The sequence below is a fragment of the Sus scrofa genome, chromosome 12 (genome assembly GCF_000003025.6).
Source record: "Sus scrofa isolate TJ Tabasco breed Duroc chromosome 12, Sscrofa11.1, whole genome shotgun sequence".
In the NCBI taxonomy this organism is placed as follows: Eukaryota; Metazoa; Chordata; class Mammalia; order Artiodactyla; family Suidae; genus Sus; species Sus scrofa.
Window position 1 is genome coordinate 37,258,543 of NC_010454.4, and position 17,675 is coordinate 37,276,217.

Consider the following 17,675-nt stretch of genomic DNA (forward strand, 5'->3'; position numbering starts at 1 on the left):
CTACCATATGCCAATAGTAAAAAGAGAGAAAATACAAAATATTTCATGAACAGTAAAGAGAAAAATATGAAATACAAGTTTAGCTTCAACTGATAACTACCTTATCTGGAATATATTTTAAGGAAAAACTTTCAGAGAGAAAAGAATGGGGCATATTCCAAACAGTATAGACAAAAGATAAAATAACCTTAAGATATTAAGAAACAATATAAGAGTTTTCAAAGATACTCCACAAGGAGTTCCTGTCATGGCACAATGGTTAGCGGGCCCGACTAGCATCCAGGAGGATGCGGGTTCGACCCCTGGCCTCGCTCAGTGTGCTAAGGATCCGGCGTTGCCATGAGCTGTGATGTAGGTCACAGACACAGCTCAGATCCCACGTTGCTGTGGCTCTGGCGTAGGCCAGAAGCTACAGCTCCGACTGGACCCCTAGCCTGGGAACCTCCACGTGCCACGGGTTTGGGCGTGAAAAGGCAAAAAGAGACCAAAAAAAAAAAAAAAAATACTCCACAAGTAACTTTATTTTCCTCAAAAAATATGTTATCTGAAACTTCCTCTCAGTTTTTCTGTGAACCCAAAATTGCTCCATAAAATAGTCTAGTAAAAAAAATATGCTATCTTTATTTAGTAGATGGTTTCTTCAATTAGGGCTTCTGAAATAAAAGCACTTTGTTTTCAGGACAGTATTAATTATGAGGCTTCTCTTTTCAATCTACTTTCCCCAAAGAGCTCGTGTGCTCTCTCTGAGAAAGAATAGAAAGTGACATGAAAATACTTCAAACATGTACAATTTGGGCATATGGAAATGTAAAGTCTAGTATAATGTTATAGAAACATTCCGAAAAGGATGATCAAATAATAAAACAAACTCACTAGGAAAACTTTAATAGACTTGAAAACAATAAATTAGAAACTTCACCTGAACTAAAACGAGGAAAACTAAAACCAGTAAAAATCCCAGTACTGAACTAAGATAGCCTAAAAGAAGATTTTTATCCATTTAACATGTATATACTATATGTGTATGTATATATATACTGTCATATGAAGCATAAAATTTAAAGCAGAGCCACAATGCACATGATTGATTTTTCTTGGCAAAAATTAAAACATACAAATGGAAACTTCAATCCACAAGTAAACAGCGACGTGGAAAGAGAAGTCAAGATACATCTCGTTATTATTGACTGTCTTAAAAGGTGAAACTATGTAAGGTTGAAATGTGTGGTTGCTTTGTATTTCCAACTGTGATGTGGTCTGTATCGAGAAAACTACTGATCAACAAAAGTAATTACAATAAACCGTCAAAGGAAAGCTATAAACAGAGTTTCTGAGTGGTTAAAGAAAAAAAAAAAGACTGCATCATACAGATGCCAAAAAGAAAAGTGATGCTACCAATTATTTAGAAGCACTTTATTAAAATATGGAGGCTTCAAGTCCAAGTCCTCTACAGATCTTTGAGTCACATCATCTACTTCCACCGGGAAGAAGCAGAACCTGGAATTCAGAAGCCTAAAGATGTGACTCAAAGATGACTCCTCCCCTGAGTTAATGGGAAAGAGATACTTCTGAGAACTGCAGAAGTGAATCCAAAATCCCTCTGTTAACTCAATGGAAATAGGAGGCAAAAAAATTCCTGAAAAGCCCTATCACATAGAGTGCAGGTTGCAGCTGCAACTAGGATTGAAGCCCTGGTCCAGGTACTTCTACAGGCCACAGGTGCGGCCATAAAAAAAAAAAAAAATACATAAATAAAAAATAAATCTACAGAGTTAGGAAGTCAGAGAGGTTTGACTACAGGAAGTCTGACTCCAGGTCCTCCAACTGCCTCCCAAGGAAGTTAGTTAGGAATGGAGATCATCAAAAATAATAGGTAGAAAGTCGTAATCAATAAATATAGATAAAGATCTTATAGAAGAAACAAATACCAAAAGTCAGACACTTTATGGTAAAACAGGGAGAAAGCACATTGTAAGCTGAGTGGAGCGGAGCAGAGAGGAGCTTCAAAGATGCATTCAATGTTTACCTGAAGAAATAAGCGGAAAGCAATTCAGGTGCAGGAACAAGGTGCTGAGTGAAGCTGAAAGGCAAAAGCAAGTAATTAAATTTGCTTGGAGCATAAGTAATACTGGCAGAGGAGTTCCCACTGTAGCGCAATGAGATCGACAGCATCTTGGGAGCAGTGGGACACAGGTTCCATCCGAGCCCAGCACAGTGGGCTAAGGATCTGGCATTGCCTCAGCTGCGGCTTAGGAAGCAACTGCGGCTGGGAACTGATCCCTGGCCTGGGAACTCCACAGTAGTGGCAGAAATGGATTCAGCAAAATCTCCAAACTGGTAAAGGAAATGCCTAATCTCAGAGAGGACCAACCGTCTGCCTTTCTTAAATCTCCCAATACCTGCAAGCACGCTCACTTCCTCTTTCTAGAAGAAATAGAAGCATCTCCTCTCTGCCCTCTAACTTGCCCCCATTCTCCTGCTCCCCTTTACATCAATGCTCATGGAAAGACCTGTCAATAGCGGTGTCCAGTTTCTCTCGTCCCATCCTTAATAAAATCCGCTTCTATCAGGCACCTACCACTCCACTAAAACAGCTCTTATCAAAGCCTCATGGTCTCCACATTACTAAATGCGATGGTATTCTATCTTTTTCTCAGCTCTTATCTGAATTGACCTATCAGCAGAATTTAACACATTAATCACTCCCTTTTCTCAGGAAAAAAAAAAATTCTTCATTTGGCCTCTAGAGCTCCTCATGTGTGGTTCTTCTTCTAAGTCACTCACTAACTACTTGATGTTGGAGGACCCCAGCACTGCTCAGTCCTGGGACACTTCCATCTTTTTTGGTGGGGGGCACTCCCACAACGTGCAAAAGATCCTAGGCCAGGGATCAAACCCTGCGATGCAGCAGTGACCCAAGCCACAGCAGTGATAATGCCGGTGCTTTAATCACTAGGCCACCAGGGAACACCACCTTCATCTTCTTCTAACACTCATTCACTTATTAGGTGATCTCATCCTGCTTCTGGCTTCCTCCATGCCTTCCAAACATGCATTCTCAGGCTGTTCCTTTCCATGGAATTCTACATTCAGAAAACCAACTACCTACTTCACAGCACTAGGAAGTCAAGACACATTTTAAACTAAACATGTCCAAAACTCCACATGCTGTCTCTACCCTCTAAACCTGCTTTAACCCCGTGTTCCTCATTTCGTTTGATGGCAACCCCATCTCGCCAGCTGTTCAGACCAGAAGTCTTACGGGTCATGTGACTCCTCTCTTTTCTCACCTGGATTTCTCTGAGACTCTCCTAACTGGTCTCCTTAGGCTTCTACTTCTGTCAGCCCAGAGATGGGGCAGATGTAATAGAGTGCTCCATGCTGCTCCTGCCTTACTGAGTCACTCAAAGCCCTCCACTGCTTCTCCATATCACACAGTCAAAGTCCAAGGCTGACATGATCTGGCTGCACTTCCTCTCGGACTCCGCTTCTACGCTGCACCCTGCACAGTGTTTCAGCCACATGGGCCACCTTGCCCTTCTGTAAACACCCTACACACATTCCCAGCTCACGGAGGTAACACCAGCTGTTTCTCCTGCCTGAACACGTTTAGCAGGTACCTGCATGACTTTCTCCCACGCGTCCACTGGATGTTTATTGAAATGTCATCATCTCAGGAAGCCCTGCCAGAAGCATGCTCATTTCAAATTGCAATCCTCTCCAGGCACTCCCTATTCCCTTTCCTTTATTTTTTTTTTTTCTCTACAGCACATAAAAGTACCTGTTTATCCATCCATCCACCCACCCACCCTCTAAACTATGTATCATCCATCCTACTCTACTGGAAAGTCAGCTCCGTGGGAACAGGGGTGTTTTCCTCTTTTATTCGCTGCTGTATTTGTAGAGCTCAGGTAGAGTGCCTGGACATAGTAATGCTGATAATAGTTGCTGAATAAATGCAAGAATTTTATGGATGTTAAAATGAAAAGCAATGCTACCCGAAATGAAAATCTCTTCATTCTGACAAGAAATAAATTGTTTTTATTAGAACTTCTAAAGATGTCTGAAAATGTTGCCTCGAAGGCTTGGAGTCCACATTTTACCAAATACTACATAAGATGCCAAGATACAAATTCAAACAAGAAAAAGACCTGGCTTCATGGAAGTCAACCTACTGGGAGACACAGGCATGTCAATGAATAAGTAACATATTAAAACATAATAAAACTGGAGTTCCCTTTGTGGCTCAGTGGTTAATGAACCCAACTAGGATCCATGAGGATGCAGGTTTGATCCCTGGCCTCATTCAGTGGGTTAAGGATCTTGCTGTGTGCTGTGGTGTAGGTCGCAGACACAGCTCGGATCCTGCGTTGCTGTGGCTATGGCATAGGTTGGGGTGCAGCCCTAAAAAGCCCTATATATATGAAACATATATAATAAAACTGCGTTCATAGTGGCTGATACAGAAGACACAACATTGGAGTTCCCATTGTGGTGCAGTAGAAACAAATCTGACTAGGAACCATGAGGTTGCGGGTTCGATCCCCGGCCTCACTCAATGGGTTAAGGATCCAGCGTTGCCATGAGTTGTGGTGTGGGTCGCAGATGCGGCTCAGATCCAATGTTTCTGTAGCTGTGGTGTAGGTCAGCGGATACAGCTCTGATTCAACCCCTAGCCTGGGAACTTTCATATGCCGCAGATGCAGCCCTGAAAAGCAAAAAAAAAAAAAAAAAAAGGACACAACAACATCAAGAGATATTTAAAAGAGGCTTAAGAGGTGAAGTGATATTTTTAACTAGATCATAATGAAGTAGGATTTTAGTAGGCACTCAAGGAATTAACAATTATTTCAAGTAGAGAAAAGTATGCAAATCAAAATGATGCTGAGAAATGAATAATGTGGCATTTTTGGAGAAAGGTTCAGAAATATATGTGTGATGGGACAAGAAGCTGGGAATAAGATGGAACTTGCCCTTATAGATGGCCAAAAGTCACATGGAAAGATGCTAAGCATCACAATTACTAGAGAAATGCATATCGAAACTACCATGAGGTATCACCTCACATGGGTCGGAATGGCCATCATCAAAATGTCTACAAATAAAAAATGCTGAATAAGGTGTGGGGAAAAAAGGAACCTTCCTACACTCTTGGTGGGAATGCAAATTGATGCAACCACTTTGAAGAACAGCACAGAGTTGCTTAAAAATCTAAAAATAAGCTTCCATATGTCCCTGCAATCCCACTCCTCGGCATATGTCTGGAGAAAAACATAATTCGAAAATATACATGCACCCCAATGTTCATAGCAGCACTATTTCCAATAGCTACGACATGTAAGGAATCTAAGTGTCCATCGACAGATGAATGGATAAAGAAAGTAAAACTATGGTGAGACACCGAAAGACTGAAAGCAGAAAAGTGGAAGATAAAGAAAATGTTTCTGGAGTTCCCGTCGTGGCGCAGTGGTTAACGAATCCGACTAGGAACCGTGAGGTTGCGGGTTCGATCCCTGGCTTTGCTCAGTGGGTTAAGGATCCGGCATTGCCGTGAGCTGCGGTGTAGGCCGCAGATTCGGCTTGCATCTGGTGTTGCTGTGGCTCTGGCGTAGGCTGGCAGCTACAGCTCCGATTATACCCCAAGCCTGGGAACCTCCATATGCTGCGGGAGCGGCACTAGAAATGGCAAAAAGACAAAAAAAAAGAAAAAGAAAATGTTTCTGATAGTACAAAAAAAAAAAAAAAAAAAGGGAGGGGTGGAAATGGTGCTAGAGACTACTGAAATGGATGAAGTAAGAAATGATACTAAGAGGTTAAAATCAGCTTTGTTATGGACTACTTGCACAGCCTGGAAAAGTCTGTGGCCTCTTTCTCAGAATAATACTTGTAAGTGCACGTGATATATTACATAGGATTACAAAGAAAGCCAATTATATTGAATTATAGCTATCAATTCATTTTAAAAACTGTTTTACTATAGTCGTATTTGTAATAAATAATAAAATCAGTAATATTATTATACAATGTATTACAGTTTTTTAAACAATAAACAATATTTCAAAATATATTTCAGCAATTCAAAACACTTCAAGATATATATTTTTTGTATACTGTGACACAAAAACATCTGTGTTTTTATTGGTGACAATATCAGAAGTACTGCTCTTATGAATTTCATGTGTGATCTATATTCATAACGAAAGAAAGCATTTAGGCTTGGTTAGAGGATAGTAAACATAAAGATGTTTTTTTTTTCCTAAGAACCCCTCATAAAGGCTAAGACCTAGGCAATAAGATCAGAAATGAAAGAGATATTTAGAGAGAATATATTTCACATAAACATCCTCTGTTAAGTAAAAAAAGGCAAATAGATAAAATAATCCTAACCTAAACTGGATTGACTCCAGAAAGAAAAAAGGAAATATCCCTGTATCAACTGTTATTTCACAGTTTCCTCCACTTTGCTAAAAAGAGCACAGACAAACAACGGTAAGACCGCCAAAGCATGATTCATTTTCAAGATGACTCCCTCCCTGCTCAAAGGTTTACATTGTTTTTGACTAGCATCAGAGTGTTTATCCACACAAACTGTAAATACATCATTTTTAGAACTAACCAACAACAATGACCATTTTGTTTTGACATGTAAGATACAAAAAGAACATAAAGAAAAATGGCCATCACTCTAATGCCTCCACTTTAAAAATAAGAAAAACTACACAGAGTTAGCGGGTGTAATTACGACATAATAAAACATGAGCATGTGTTATCAGGAGGAAAATGCCCCCTGAAATTTGTTGCTTTCAAAATGGAATTTAGGGAGTTCCTGTCGTGGCGCAGGGGTTAACGAATCCGACTAGGAACCATGAGATTGTGGGTTCGGTCCCTGCCCTTGCTCAGTGGGTTAACGATCTGGCGTTGCCGTGAGCTGTGGTGTAGGTTGCAAACACGGCTCGGATCCCGCGTTGCTGTGGCTCTGGCGCAGGCTGATGGCTCCAACTGGACCACTAGCCTGGAAACCTCCGTGTGCCATGGGTGCAGCCCCAGAAAAGACAAAAAAAAAAGGAATTTAGTAACAGTAACAGCAATATTGCTAAACAGTTTCCTCTCTGAGATGCTTCTGTTAGCTTTATGCAAAAATACAAAGAAAGCTGTGAAAGCACTAATGCTGTGAGAAAAAAATACAATTTTGCAGAGAATTATTAAGTATTTTTCTTCAACGACTTGATATTTTACAAATGACAAACCCTTAATTGGCTGGCAGGTTGCACCCTTCAGCAAAGGTATTCATCCAGTCATTCACTAGCTCCTTCTCCCTTGGACGAGGGCAAAGATGACTTTAACCGTCTGTGGACATTATGCCCAAAGCTCAGCCCAGAACCTGTATGTGGAATGCCTACTAGAGAAGGAAGAACGGGAAGAAAAAAGGAGCTCAAAAGAATGCTCTTGAATGATGTATAAATGTAAAGACTACACATTTTTTCCTGATTTTTCTACTAAGACCTCTAGATTTCTGGTCGACCTCGCTGCCCCACGTGTATACTGAATCTCTCTCCATAAAGTTTGGTGAAATTCAAGTTAGGAAAAATATTTAATACAAAAAGCAAGCTCCTCAAAGAACCTATACCACCACCTAATTATATGACAAAACAGTTACACCTAAAAACATAATTATTTCTAAAGTAAAATTTATTGCAAATGACTGAAAATATGAATCTCTCATAGCTTTCCACGTTTTTTTTTAAAAATCCTAAATACTTTTTTTTGTTTGTTTGTTTTTTGTCTTTTGATCTTTTAGGGCCACACCTGCAGCATATGGAGGTTCCCAGGCTAGGGAGCTAATCAGAGCTGTTGTTGCCGGCCTACGCCACAGCCATAGCCACAGCAACACAGAATATAAGCCATGACTGCGACCTACACCCACACCTCACGGCAATGCTGGATCCTCTAACCCACTAAGCAAGGCCAGGGATCAAACCCGAAACTTCACAGTTCCTAGTCAGATTCGTTTCCGCTGAGCCACGACGGGAACTCCTCTAAATACTTTTTTAAATGATTGTTTTCATCCAAGACATATTATAAAAGTCTTTCAACCTCGAACATCATGGATCACTAGTTAAATATACATGAATAACAACTGTTCTTATAAAAATAATAAGACCACAGCACAAAACATTATGTAAAGGGAAAACAAAGGTCCCAAACTTTTTTAAGTTACAGAATTTCTCCCCCAAATTCTATTTATCTATATGTATTTTCATTTTATCTTAAAACTTCCTCCAGAAAATAAACATCTCTTAAATTGACTATTACAAACAGTTGTGTGTTCAAGCAGAAGCTAAAACAAATGAGGATAGGGATACAGCCAGAAGAATTGCAAAGATGTACTCAAACAAGTACTTGCACAGACATGGTCATAAAAGCACTATCCACAAAAGTTAAAAGGTAGAAAAACACAAATTCCCATTAATCAGATGAAGGGCTAAAATACATATAATGGAATATTACTTAACCATAAAAAAGGAAGGAGGTACTGATACATACTATGATGTGCATACAATATACATACTCTGATTTTGTTTTTGTTTTTTTTAAAGTGAAGAGTTCACTTTTTAAAAAGTAAGGAAGTGATTACCCTACAAGTCAGAACCATGGTTTGCTTTTATGCTGTACCTCAAAAACATTGTGCAGGAGTTCCCGTCATGGCTCAGTGGTTAATGAACCTGACTGGGAACCATGAGAAACCATCCTTGCTCAGTGGGTTAAGGATCCGGCATTGCCGTGAGCTGTGGTGTAGGTCATAGACGTGGCTTGGATCCACTGTTGCTGTGGCTGTGGTGTAGGCCAGCAGCTACAACTATGATTTGACCCCTAGCCTGGGAACCACCATATGCCACAGGTGTAGTCCTGAAAAAAACAAACACACACACACACACACACACACACAAATCATGCTATGTGAAAGAAGCCAGAGACAAAAGGTCACATTTTTTTTTCTTTGCCTTTTTCTAGGCTCACTTTTTTTAGAAACAAAGTATGTATGTTTTCATATATTCAACTTCTTTAACATGTTTGTGAGATTAACTGGTGAATTTCTATGTCGATTTGATTCATTTATTTCCATTGCTCTTAAAGATTCCATTCCATCAGTTCACTTTTTCAAACTATTGCCTTTGGAATGGATAAGCAATGAGATCCTTCTGTATAGCACTGGGAACTGTATCTAGTCACTCGGGATGGAGGATGTGTGACTGGGTCGCTTTGCTGTACAGTAGAAAATGGACAGAACACTGTAAACTATAATGCAACTATAATGGAAAAAATAAAAATCATTTTAAAAAAGAAAAAAAGAAAAAGAATATTAATGAAAAAAACTTCAGTTTTTACCTTTTTTTTTTTTTTTTTTTCCCTAAGCTCACACCTGAGGCATAGGGAGGTTAGGGGGCCAATTGGAGCTGTAGACGCAGGTCTACACCAGAGCCACAGCAATACAGGATCCAAGCTACAACCTACACCACAGCTCACAGCAAGGCCAGAACCTTAACCCACGGAGCAAGGCCAGGGATCAAACCCACAACCTCATGGTTCCTAGTTAGATTCGTTAACCACTGAGCCACGACGGGAACTCCAAAAAAAAAGTTCACTTTTTAAAAAGTAATGGCAGAGCTCCCTTGTGAGGAGGAGGTTAAGGATCAGGCATTGTCACTGCAGCAGCTGGGTTCACTGCTATGGCGCAGGTTTGATCCCTGGCCCAGGAACTTACACATGCCACGGGTGTAGCCAAATATAAACAAATAAATAAACAGAAGTAAGGAAGTGATTACCCATAAAAGAATCATGATTTGCTTTTATGGAAAAGGAACAAAAGGGGAGTTCTAATAACTTTTCATTTATTGGTTAATTACACGTGAGGGCTACACAACTATTTGCTCTAAGATAAAGTAGTGACCTATACTTTTTATTGCAACCTATGAATAGAAATGCCACAGAAATGTATTTTAAATAAAATTCAAATGCTGCTCTAAAACACATAAGACTCATGAGGATCCCCTTCCAACCATGGATATTTCTAAACAAAGTATAGTCCTGACTCTGGAGTTTTCTGGAAAATATTTCCAATGTGAGATTCACTCACTAAATTTATGAAAATAGTCTCAAATATCATATCCTGTACATGGGACATCGAGTATCCCTTAAATAGTGATACAGTAGCATGATAAAATGATCACCATTCCTATGCTGACTTCAATTTATCAAATCATTTAATAAATTAAGACTGTCCCTAAGACAAGACTATGAACCAATTTAAAAAATGGGCTTTTTTTAATCTCAGATCTCAAAAAAAGAAAGGAAAGGAAGATGACTAGGGACACTGGAGAGAGAGTAAATTAGGTTTACCGTGCAGAGGTGATCCAGAAGGGCTGCTTGAGAGACCTGGAACAGGGCTACAGCGGCCTCCTTGCTTGGATGTCAATTCCTGTTCAATCTCTTCCAGGCCAGCACTCTTCTGGAAACGGCTCATGCGATTCACAACTCGTGGTGACATATGCGTTCGAACACAAGGCTGGCCACCATAAGGGTTGATTGGGAAAACGTGGGAAGTCCCTCGGAGGGTACTGACCACGACCCAGCGACAGTCATGGCTGAAGCATATGTCTTGTACCTAGAAATGAGACACGGCCAAACACAAACATGACTGAAACTCCCCGGACTTGGCTCAGAATACCACATACATACTACCAAAGATGATCAGAAATGTTGCCTGTTTACCTAAGATGAGGTTATACACTCAAAATTTTTATTCTGAAGATTAGATGCCTGGTGAATATTCATCAACACTCCCTATCAGGGACTTGACAAGATTTAGAACAGAGGAGTCTGTCCTTCACTGTATAGAATGCCACATCAGAAAAAAGGAACTAGGCAGTTTCACCCTATAGAGTTGCATTAGAAAATAAATAAGTCAAAGATATATGGTCATATTTATTTCTTTAAAAGAATTGCCAGAGTTCCCATTGTGGCACAGCAGAAACAAATCTGACTAGGAACCATGAGGTTGCGGGTTTGATCCTGGGCCCTGCTCAGTGGGTTAAGGATCCGGCGTTGCCGTGAGCTGTGGTGTAGGTCACAGACGCAGCACAGATCTGGCATTGCTGTGGCTCTGACGTAGGCTGGTGGCTAGTTCTGATTCGATCCCTAGCCTGGAAACCTCCCTATGCCACGGGTACAGCCCTAAAAAGACAACAGACAAAAAATAAAAAAATATGGTAAAACAAAGATGCTTGTGAGTGAGACTTAACATGAAAAATGTATATGTGTATCAATACATATGAATATGAAAAATATTAGCTATCATTATAACAATATAAGCTAAGGAAAACTCAAGCAAAGAAGCCAATTCAGCTTAAAATCTTGACTATTATTACAGAAATATTCTACAAACAAAACCTATTAAGTATTCATCAAAGTACAAGTCTCTCTTATACAAGATACTTCATTGCTAGAAAAAATTATCAATATATGGATAAATTCCAAATTCAACCACATACCTGCCCATTTCAATGACTGTGATATACCCAAATGATATAATGTTACAATTAAAGAATCTCCTGAAAGCTGACAAATTTAACTCCCAGGGATTCTAGAATTATGAGTGAAAAGTTATTCTTCACATGCCTAACCTCTGTACTTTTCCTACAATAACTTTCAGCTAAACAATGTAGAGAAAACTTTTGGGAAGGACAAAAAGAAGTGTAAATTGCAGAAACAAGAAAAAAGAAACAGAGTACCAGACGAAGTTAGTATCAAATACATTAACACAAGCCAGAATCACATTTATAAAGAAAATATCTTTAGGCTTATAGAGTAATTTATATTCTACCCACAGTGGACTTAAATCCTGTTATCTAAAACCTTTTTCCAAAACATTTATAATCAAGACCACTTCCTGGTGAGTCAATGAAAAGAAGTTTCCTTCTCTCCTTTTAAGAATACTTCTGATATGAGGTGGTGCTAACACTCGGTATCAAGGCAGGAAGACAGAAATCCACCTAACTGCTTACTTAGAAAACTGCTATTAGAGAAGTGATTCTGCTCTATGACCTTAAAGACACATCAGGATACATAAATGAGCAGAGAAAAGGTGATACAGATATTAGCTGTCACGAAACGAGAAAAAGCGTCGTCATGACATTACTGAGGATAACAAGTGGCTGAACCCACAAAATGCAAAGTGATGTAACTGTTCGTGTTATCAAGCAAGTTGGGTGGTTTTTCATACATTATTAAAATCAAGAAAGACCTGGAACCCTCATTAGGACACTGTTAGAGTTTTAGAATAAACAGAAGTCAGAATTCTTAACTGATGGCATACAAATAAAAAATATAGAGTGCTTAAATAAATGCTTGGCAAATCTCTATTAGGTTATATAATTTATTGTGCTTTAATGTATTATTTGGCATATTTATAACATCTCGCACTTGTTTCTTATTGCAGTGATATAAAATTTGGCTATAAGAAACCAATTAAGCCCATAGAAAACTGAAGTATTTGTTCCTTATAACACACTCCAGCTATGTTCCAAAGGTTCTAATGTATACCAATATTTTTCCAGCAATCAGTTTCATTGATATGATAAACCAAAACAACAATATTTGGTGTAATCAAAATCTAATATAGCAGACATAACCTCATACAGAAAAACGATGCGCAACATTTTATCAAAACAATCCCCCCCCAAAAAAAAAACCCCAAGTGTATATTTAATTCAGAGAACAGGCTGAATTCAAATTACATATACCACAAGAGTATCTGAGCACTGGAATTTAACTGTTACTAAAATTAGCATCTACGATACAGAAAGAAGCATCACACAAGGCTCCAAATTTATGACACAAATTTACCCCTAATCTCAATTAACTAATAAGAGCAGTTTTTAAATTTAGGGTTATTTTAACATCCTGGCATCTGGAGCAGAGATTCTCTAATTTTAGTGTGATAAGAAGCACCTAGGTTACTTGTAAGAAATGTGGATTCCCACCTCCCAAAAAAAAAGAAAAAGAAAAAAAAAAGAAATGTGGATCCCTTGGTCCCACCTTCAGAATTACAATTGAGGTATTGGGAGGTCTTGGGGAGACCTGACCAAGAAATCTGCAGTTTTAGAACACTCAGATAATGACTCTGATACTGACCTAAAGTATGTAACATGGACCTAGAAAGAAAAAAAAAAAAAAACTGACCAGAAACAGCATTCCCTGGACCCATACCAAAGGTTAGAATGTATATACGACATATTTTTATTTAAATGAATAGCCATGATTTCCTACAGTGTGAGTGGGGCAGAAGATTAACTGAAAAGGGCAGGAAGAAACTTTCTGGGATGAGGAAAATGTCTTATATCTTGATTTATGATTATACAGATGTAAGTAGTGGATGCAAATGGAACTCCCAATCTCCAACCTTCACCCCTTCACCTGCCACCACCACAGGGGTTTCCTATGTGCTTCCCACGGCCTCTCTTACAGCAGGTGTTGACATAGCTATGATCCATCAGACAAAAGCAGGATGCTACTGCAGGATTCTGGGAAAATATCCACTTTCCTGATAAAAGGAATTAACAACACTGAAGCGGTCCTTACTCCTTGATCATCTTACCGCTCTGAATTCAGAAATGCAGGCCTCCCAAGAGGCAATTATAAAGCAAAGACAGAAGAAAGAGCAAAAGAGTCACTGAGAGAGACATTGTTGAGCAATTGTACCAAAACTAGCAGCAAGCCTTCTTGCAAGGTGAGAAAAACAAATCTCAGGGGTTTAAAAAAAATTTTTTTTAACCATTTTTTTGTTTTGTTTTGTTTCCTTAGGGCTGCACCAAGGCATACAGAGGTTCCCAGGCCAGGGGTGGAATCGGAGCTGTAGCTGCTGGCCTCCACCACAGCCACAGCAAAGCAGGATCCCAGCCGCATCTGCAACCTACACCACAGCTCACGGCAATGCTGGATCCTTAACCTGCTGAGCAGAGGTCAAGGATCGATCCTGCGTCCTCATGGATGCTGGTCAGATTCGCTTCCACTGAGCCATGACGGGAATTCCCTAAACCATTCTTAAACAACATTTTGTTTCTGTAGCCAAATACATGCTTAATAATTCAATTATCAATTCCCTTTCCAAATTTCTTTTAAAAAGAGAAGAAAAAAAAAAACCATAAAGACAAGCCCAATTTTGCAAAAACTAACCAGCCAAGAGCCAATCCATCAGATGAATATTAAAAATAAGCTATTTGAATAAAAATTAATATACAAGTTCTAGACACATTCCCAATCCAAAATGTCAATTTTTTTTTTTTTGTCTTTTTGGGGCCACACTCGCGGCACATGGAGGTTCCCAGGCTAGGGGTTGAATGGGAGCTGTAGCCGCCGGCCTACACCACAGCCACAGCAACATGGAATCCAAGATGCATCTGCAACCTACACCACAGCTCATAGCAACGCCGGATCCTTAACTCGCTGAACAAGGCCAGGGATCAAACCCGAGACCTCATGGATACTAGTCGGGTTCGTTAACCACCAAGCCATAACAGGAACTCCTCAATTATTTCTATTCCTTCAAAACTGATAAATACACTTTCATTAAAAAGGCTGTACCTCTGACAAAGCAAAAAGGTTAATTGCAATTAGTTTGGAAAAAGTTGCTTAGGATGGGGATGCGGTCAAGACAGATAATCCACACACACCCTCTATTTCATGTGCCTACTCCCTCCTCACATTAATTCTTCAGTCATTTATTTATTCAATCATTTTTTCATGGAAAGCCTATTATATGCTTTCTACTCTTATAGGTGCTAGAAGTTCAAAAATGAGCTAAAATAAGCAGTATGCTCAACTCTTGGGCATCTAGGCCAGAGAAATGAAAATTATGTTCATATAACACATTCATAATAGCCCAAAACTGGTTACTTATGAAAGGGTAACATGAGGGAACTATGCAGTATCTTGACAGCAGAGGTGGATATACAAACCTACACATATGAGTAAATTATACAGACCTGCACATATACACACCCCACAGGTAAATGAGGTGAAATATGAAAAAGATCAGCTCACTGTGCCAATGTCAATATTTTGGCTGTCTTACACTCTAGTTTTGCACAATGTTACCATTGGGATAAGCTGGGTAGAGTATACATGGGTCCTTTTAGTACAATTTCTTTCTTTCTTTCTCCCTTCCTTCCTTTCTTTCTTGCCTTTCTTTTTTTTTTTTTTTTTTTTTTTTGTTGGTCTTTTTGTCTTTTCTGGGGCTGTACCCATGGCATATGGAGGTTCCCAGGCTAAGGGTCCAACTGAAGCTGTAGCCGCGGCCTATGCCATAGCCACAGCAACACAGGATCCAAGCTGCATCTGCGACCTACACCACAGCTCACAGCAACACCAGATCTTTAACCCACTAATCAAGGCAAGGGATGGAACCTGTAACTTCATGGTTCCTAGTCGGATTTGTTAACCACTGAGCCACATGGGAACTCCCAGTACGATTTCTTATAAGTGCATATGGATCCAGGATTACTTCAATAAAAATATAAATTTAAAAAAAAATTGAATATGACACCTTGTAAGCACAAAGCCAGCAGTACAAATGTAGCCGGCTCCTGCTGAAGCCTGAATTTGAGTGGAGAAGGGGATGAGGAGTGGCCCAAAATGCCAAGGACTGCAGTTTGGCAGTGATAGAAGCGGGGGCAGAAAGAAGGTGGATGTTGGTGTTCCCCTTGTGGGGCAGCAGAAATGAATCCGACCAGTATCCATGATGACACAGGTTCCACCCCTGGTCTCACTCAGTGGGTCCAGGATCCGGTGTTGCCTAGAGCTATGGTATAGATTGCAGATGTGGTCTAGATCTCACAGTGCTGTGGCTGTGGTATAGGCCATCAGCTGCAGCTCTGATTCGACCCCTAGCCTGGAAACTTCCATGTGCGTTAGATACGCCCCTTAAAGAAAAAAGAAAGAAAAAAAAAAAAAAAAGCAAGAAAGAAAGTGAGTGTTGGACATGGACACTCACTGAATGCTGCTGAGCAGCACCACTGCCCATTGGGAAATAACTGGCCAGGTGAGAAAAAAATGGTTAACACTCCTGGCTGCTCCCACAGCCATCTGCAGGCTAGCCTTCCCTGCCACCAAGATAGGGGATAATTAGATTGCCTGGAAAAACTTAGATGCCACTGGAAAAACTACCATGTGCACCTTAAACACGTTAGTCCATGTTCTCACGTAGAGGGAAAGAGCCCACGTCCTTGGAAGAGGAAAAATATCCTAGAATGAAGTGTAAGCACAGTTCACAGTAGGGAAGAGGAGTTAGAGCAGACTCGTGGGTATACTACTATCGTCGTTTCTATTGAGTGTATAACTGGTATTAACGGCTTGATAGTAGCTACACGCTTGTAAGTGTCAGGGGGTATCCTCTGCCATAAAGATTGAGGTGATAGTGAGACAAGCCCACATCAGCCCACCTCCTAGGCTTCGCTTCCTTCCCATGTTATCTAAGAGAAACAACAGAATCCCAGTAGGAAAGAGTTGAGGTGGAGACTTAATGGCCGCTGAGGTACTCAGAGGCGCTATCCCAGGACAACATCGCCACCTGCCTGATCCAGCAACCAAGTACACTCCCTTTTCTCGGTGGCAGCTACTAATCTGCTACCAGGTTCCTGTAATTAAACAGGCCTTGTGATTTTCCAGACCCACACCGGGATGGATGATCTCAAATGCGTTGATGAGTGTGGTGGGAAGGGCTCAACAGGGTTTGCTAGTCAAATGGGAATGAATGATATATTCCAGAATACGTTCCAGAGAATGGCCTTAGCAGAACCCAGTGTTTATAGCTATTTCACCACCTACTCTACTGCCTGAAGCAATGCCATTGTCTCAACAGGCCCCTGAATCACAGGGTTTCTTTTAAATGCCTGATCCACTGATGGGTGGCTAAGATGAAAAGTGATAGTGTCCACTGGCCCAGGGCAGCTGCACAGCACCCACAAAAACTATGCAGAGACAAATGAAAGGCCCAAACAGCACCAAAGGATAATGGGAAGCTGTCACCTCTGCTTTAATTGAGGGGAGGGCACTATAACTGTGGGCCAATCATGCCCATTCATTTATGTATTATCTTTTGTGTGTGTGTGTGTGTGTGCGCGCACCACAGTGACAGAAGTACTGCAGAGAACATAAAGAATGCAGAGTTTAAAGGCTTTACTATCTGCCCTTAAAAGAAAAGGTTTGCTGACTCGCACTTTAGATAAGACTCCAGAGGACTGGAAATGTTATATTTATACTGGAACTTGGGCAGTTGCCAATGGCCTGGCCAATGGTCTGGTTTGCCATAAAGCAGACTACATCCTGGCAGACTGCAGATGCCCCTGCTTTAGGGTCATGAGCTGAGCAAGCAAACCATGGCTGGGAACTGAAGAATCTGGGTCACTAATGCCCAAGGTAAGATCCTACCCACTGATGAGAGTAACTGGCTCAAGCTGCTGATCAGGTCTATGCTGCCCTGCCTTGCACAGGGATTTCTATCTAAATCCATCAGTTATAAATCTTTGGCCAATCTATACAGGTTGTTTCATATCAAAGTATACATGATGTCATAACTGAAAAGCATTAATATACTACAAGTGTTCAGGTTAGTTGTTTAT

The 17,675-nt window shown here is 40.3% G+C and overlaps 1 protein-coding gene across 12 annotated transcripts in view; it reads right to left on the reverse strand.

Moving 5' to 3' along the window:
• The window catches only part of BCAS3 (BCAS3, microtubule associated cell migration factor), a 580,495-nt gene that overhangs the window by 363,816 nt on the left and 199,004 nt on the right, over positions 1–17,675 (reverse strand). For 7 of the 12 annotated variants that reach the window (XM_021068161.1, XM_021068154.1, XM_021068156.1 and 4 more), the window contains exons 15-16: positions 10,399–10,663; positions 2,027–2,080 (exon numbers count right to left, since the gene is read on the reverse strand). In XM_021068161.1, coding sequence (XP_020923820.1) covers positions 2,027–2,080; positions 10,399–10,663 — 319 coding nt within the window. The remainder of the gene's footprint in view (positions 1–2,026; positions 2,081–10,398; positions 10,664–17,675) is intronic. The other 5 variants (XM_021068160.1, XM_021068162.1, XM_021068158.1 and 2 more) reach the window with 1 other exon arrangement.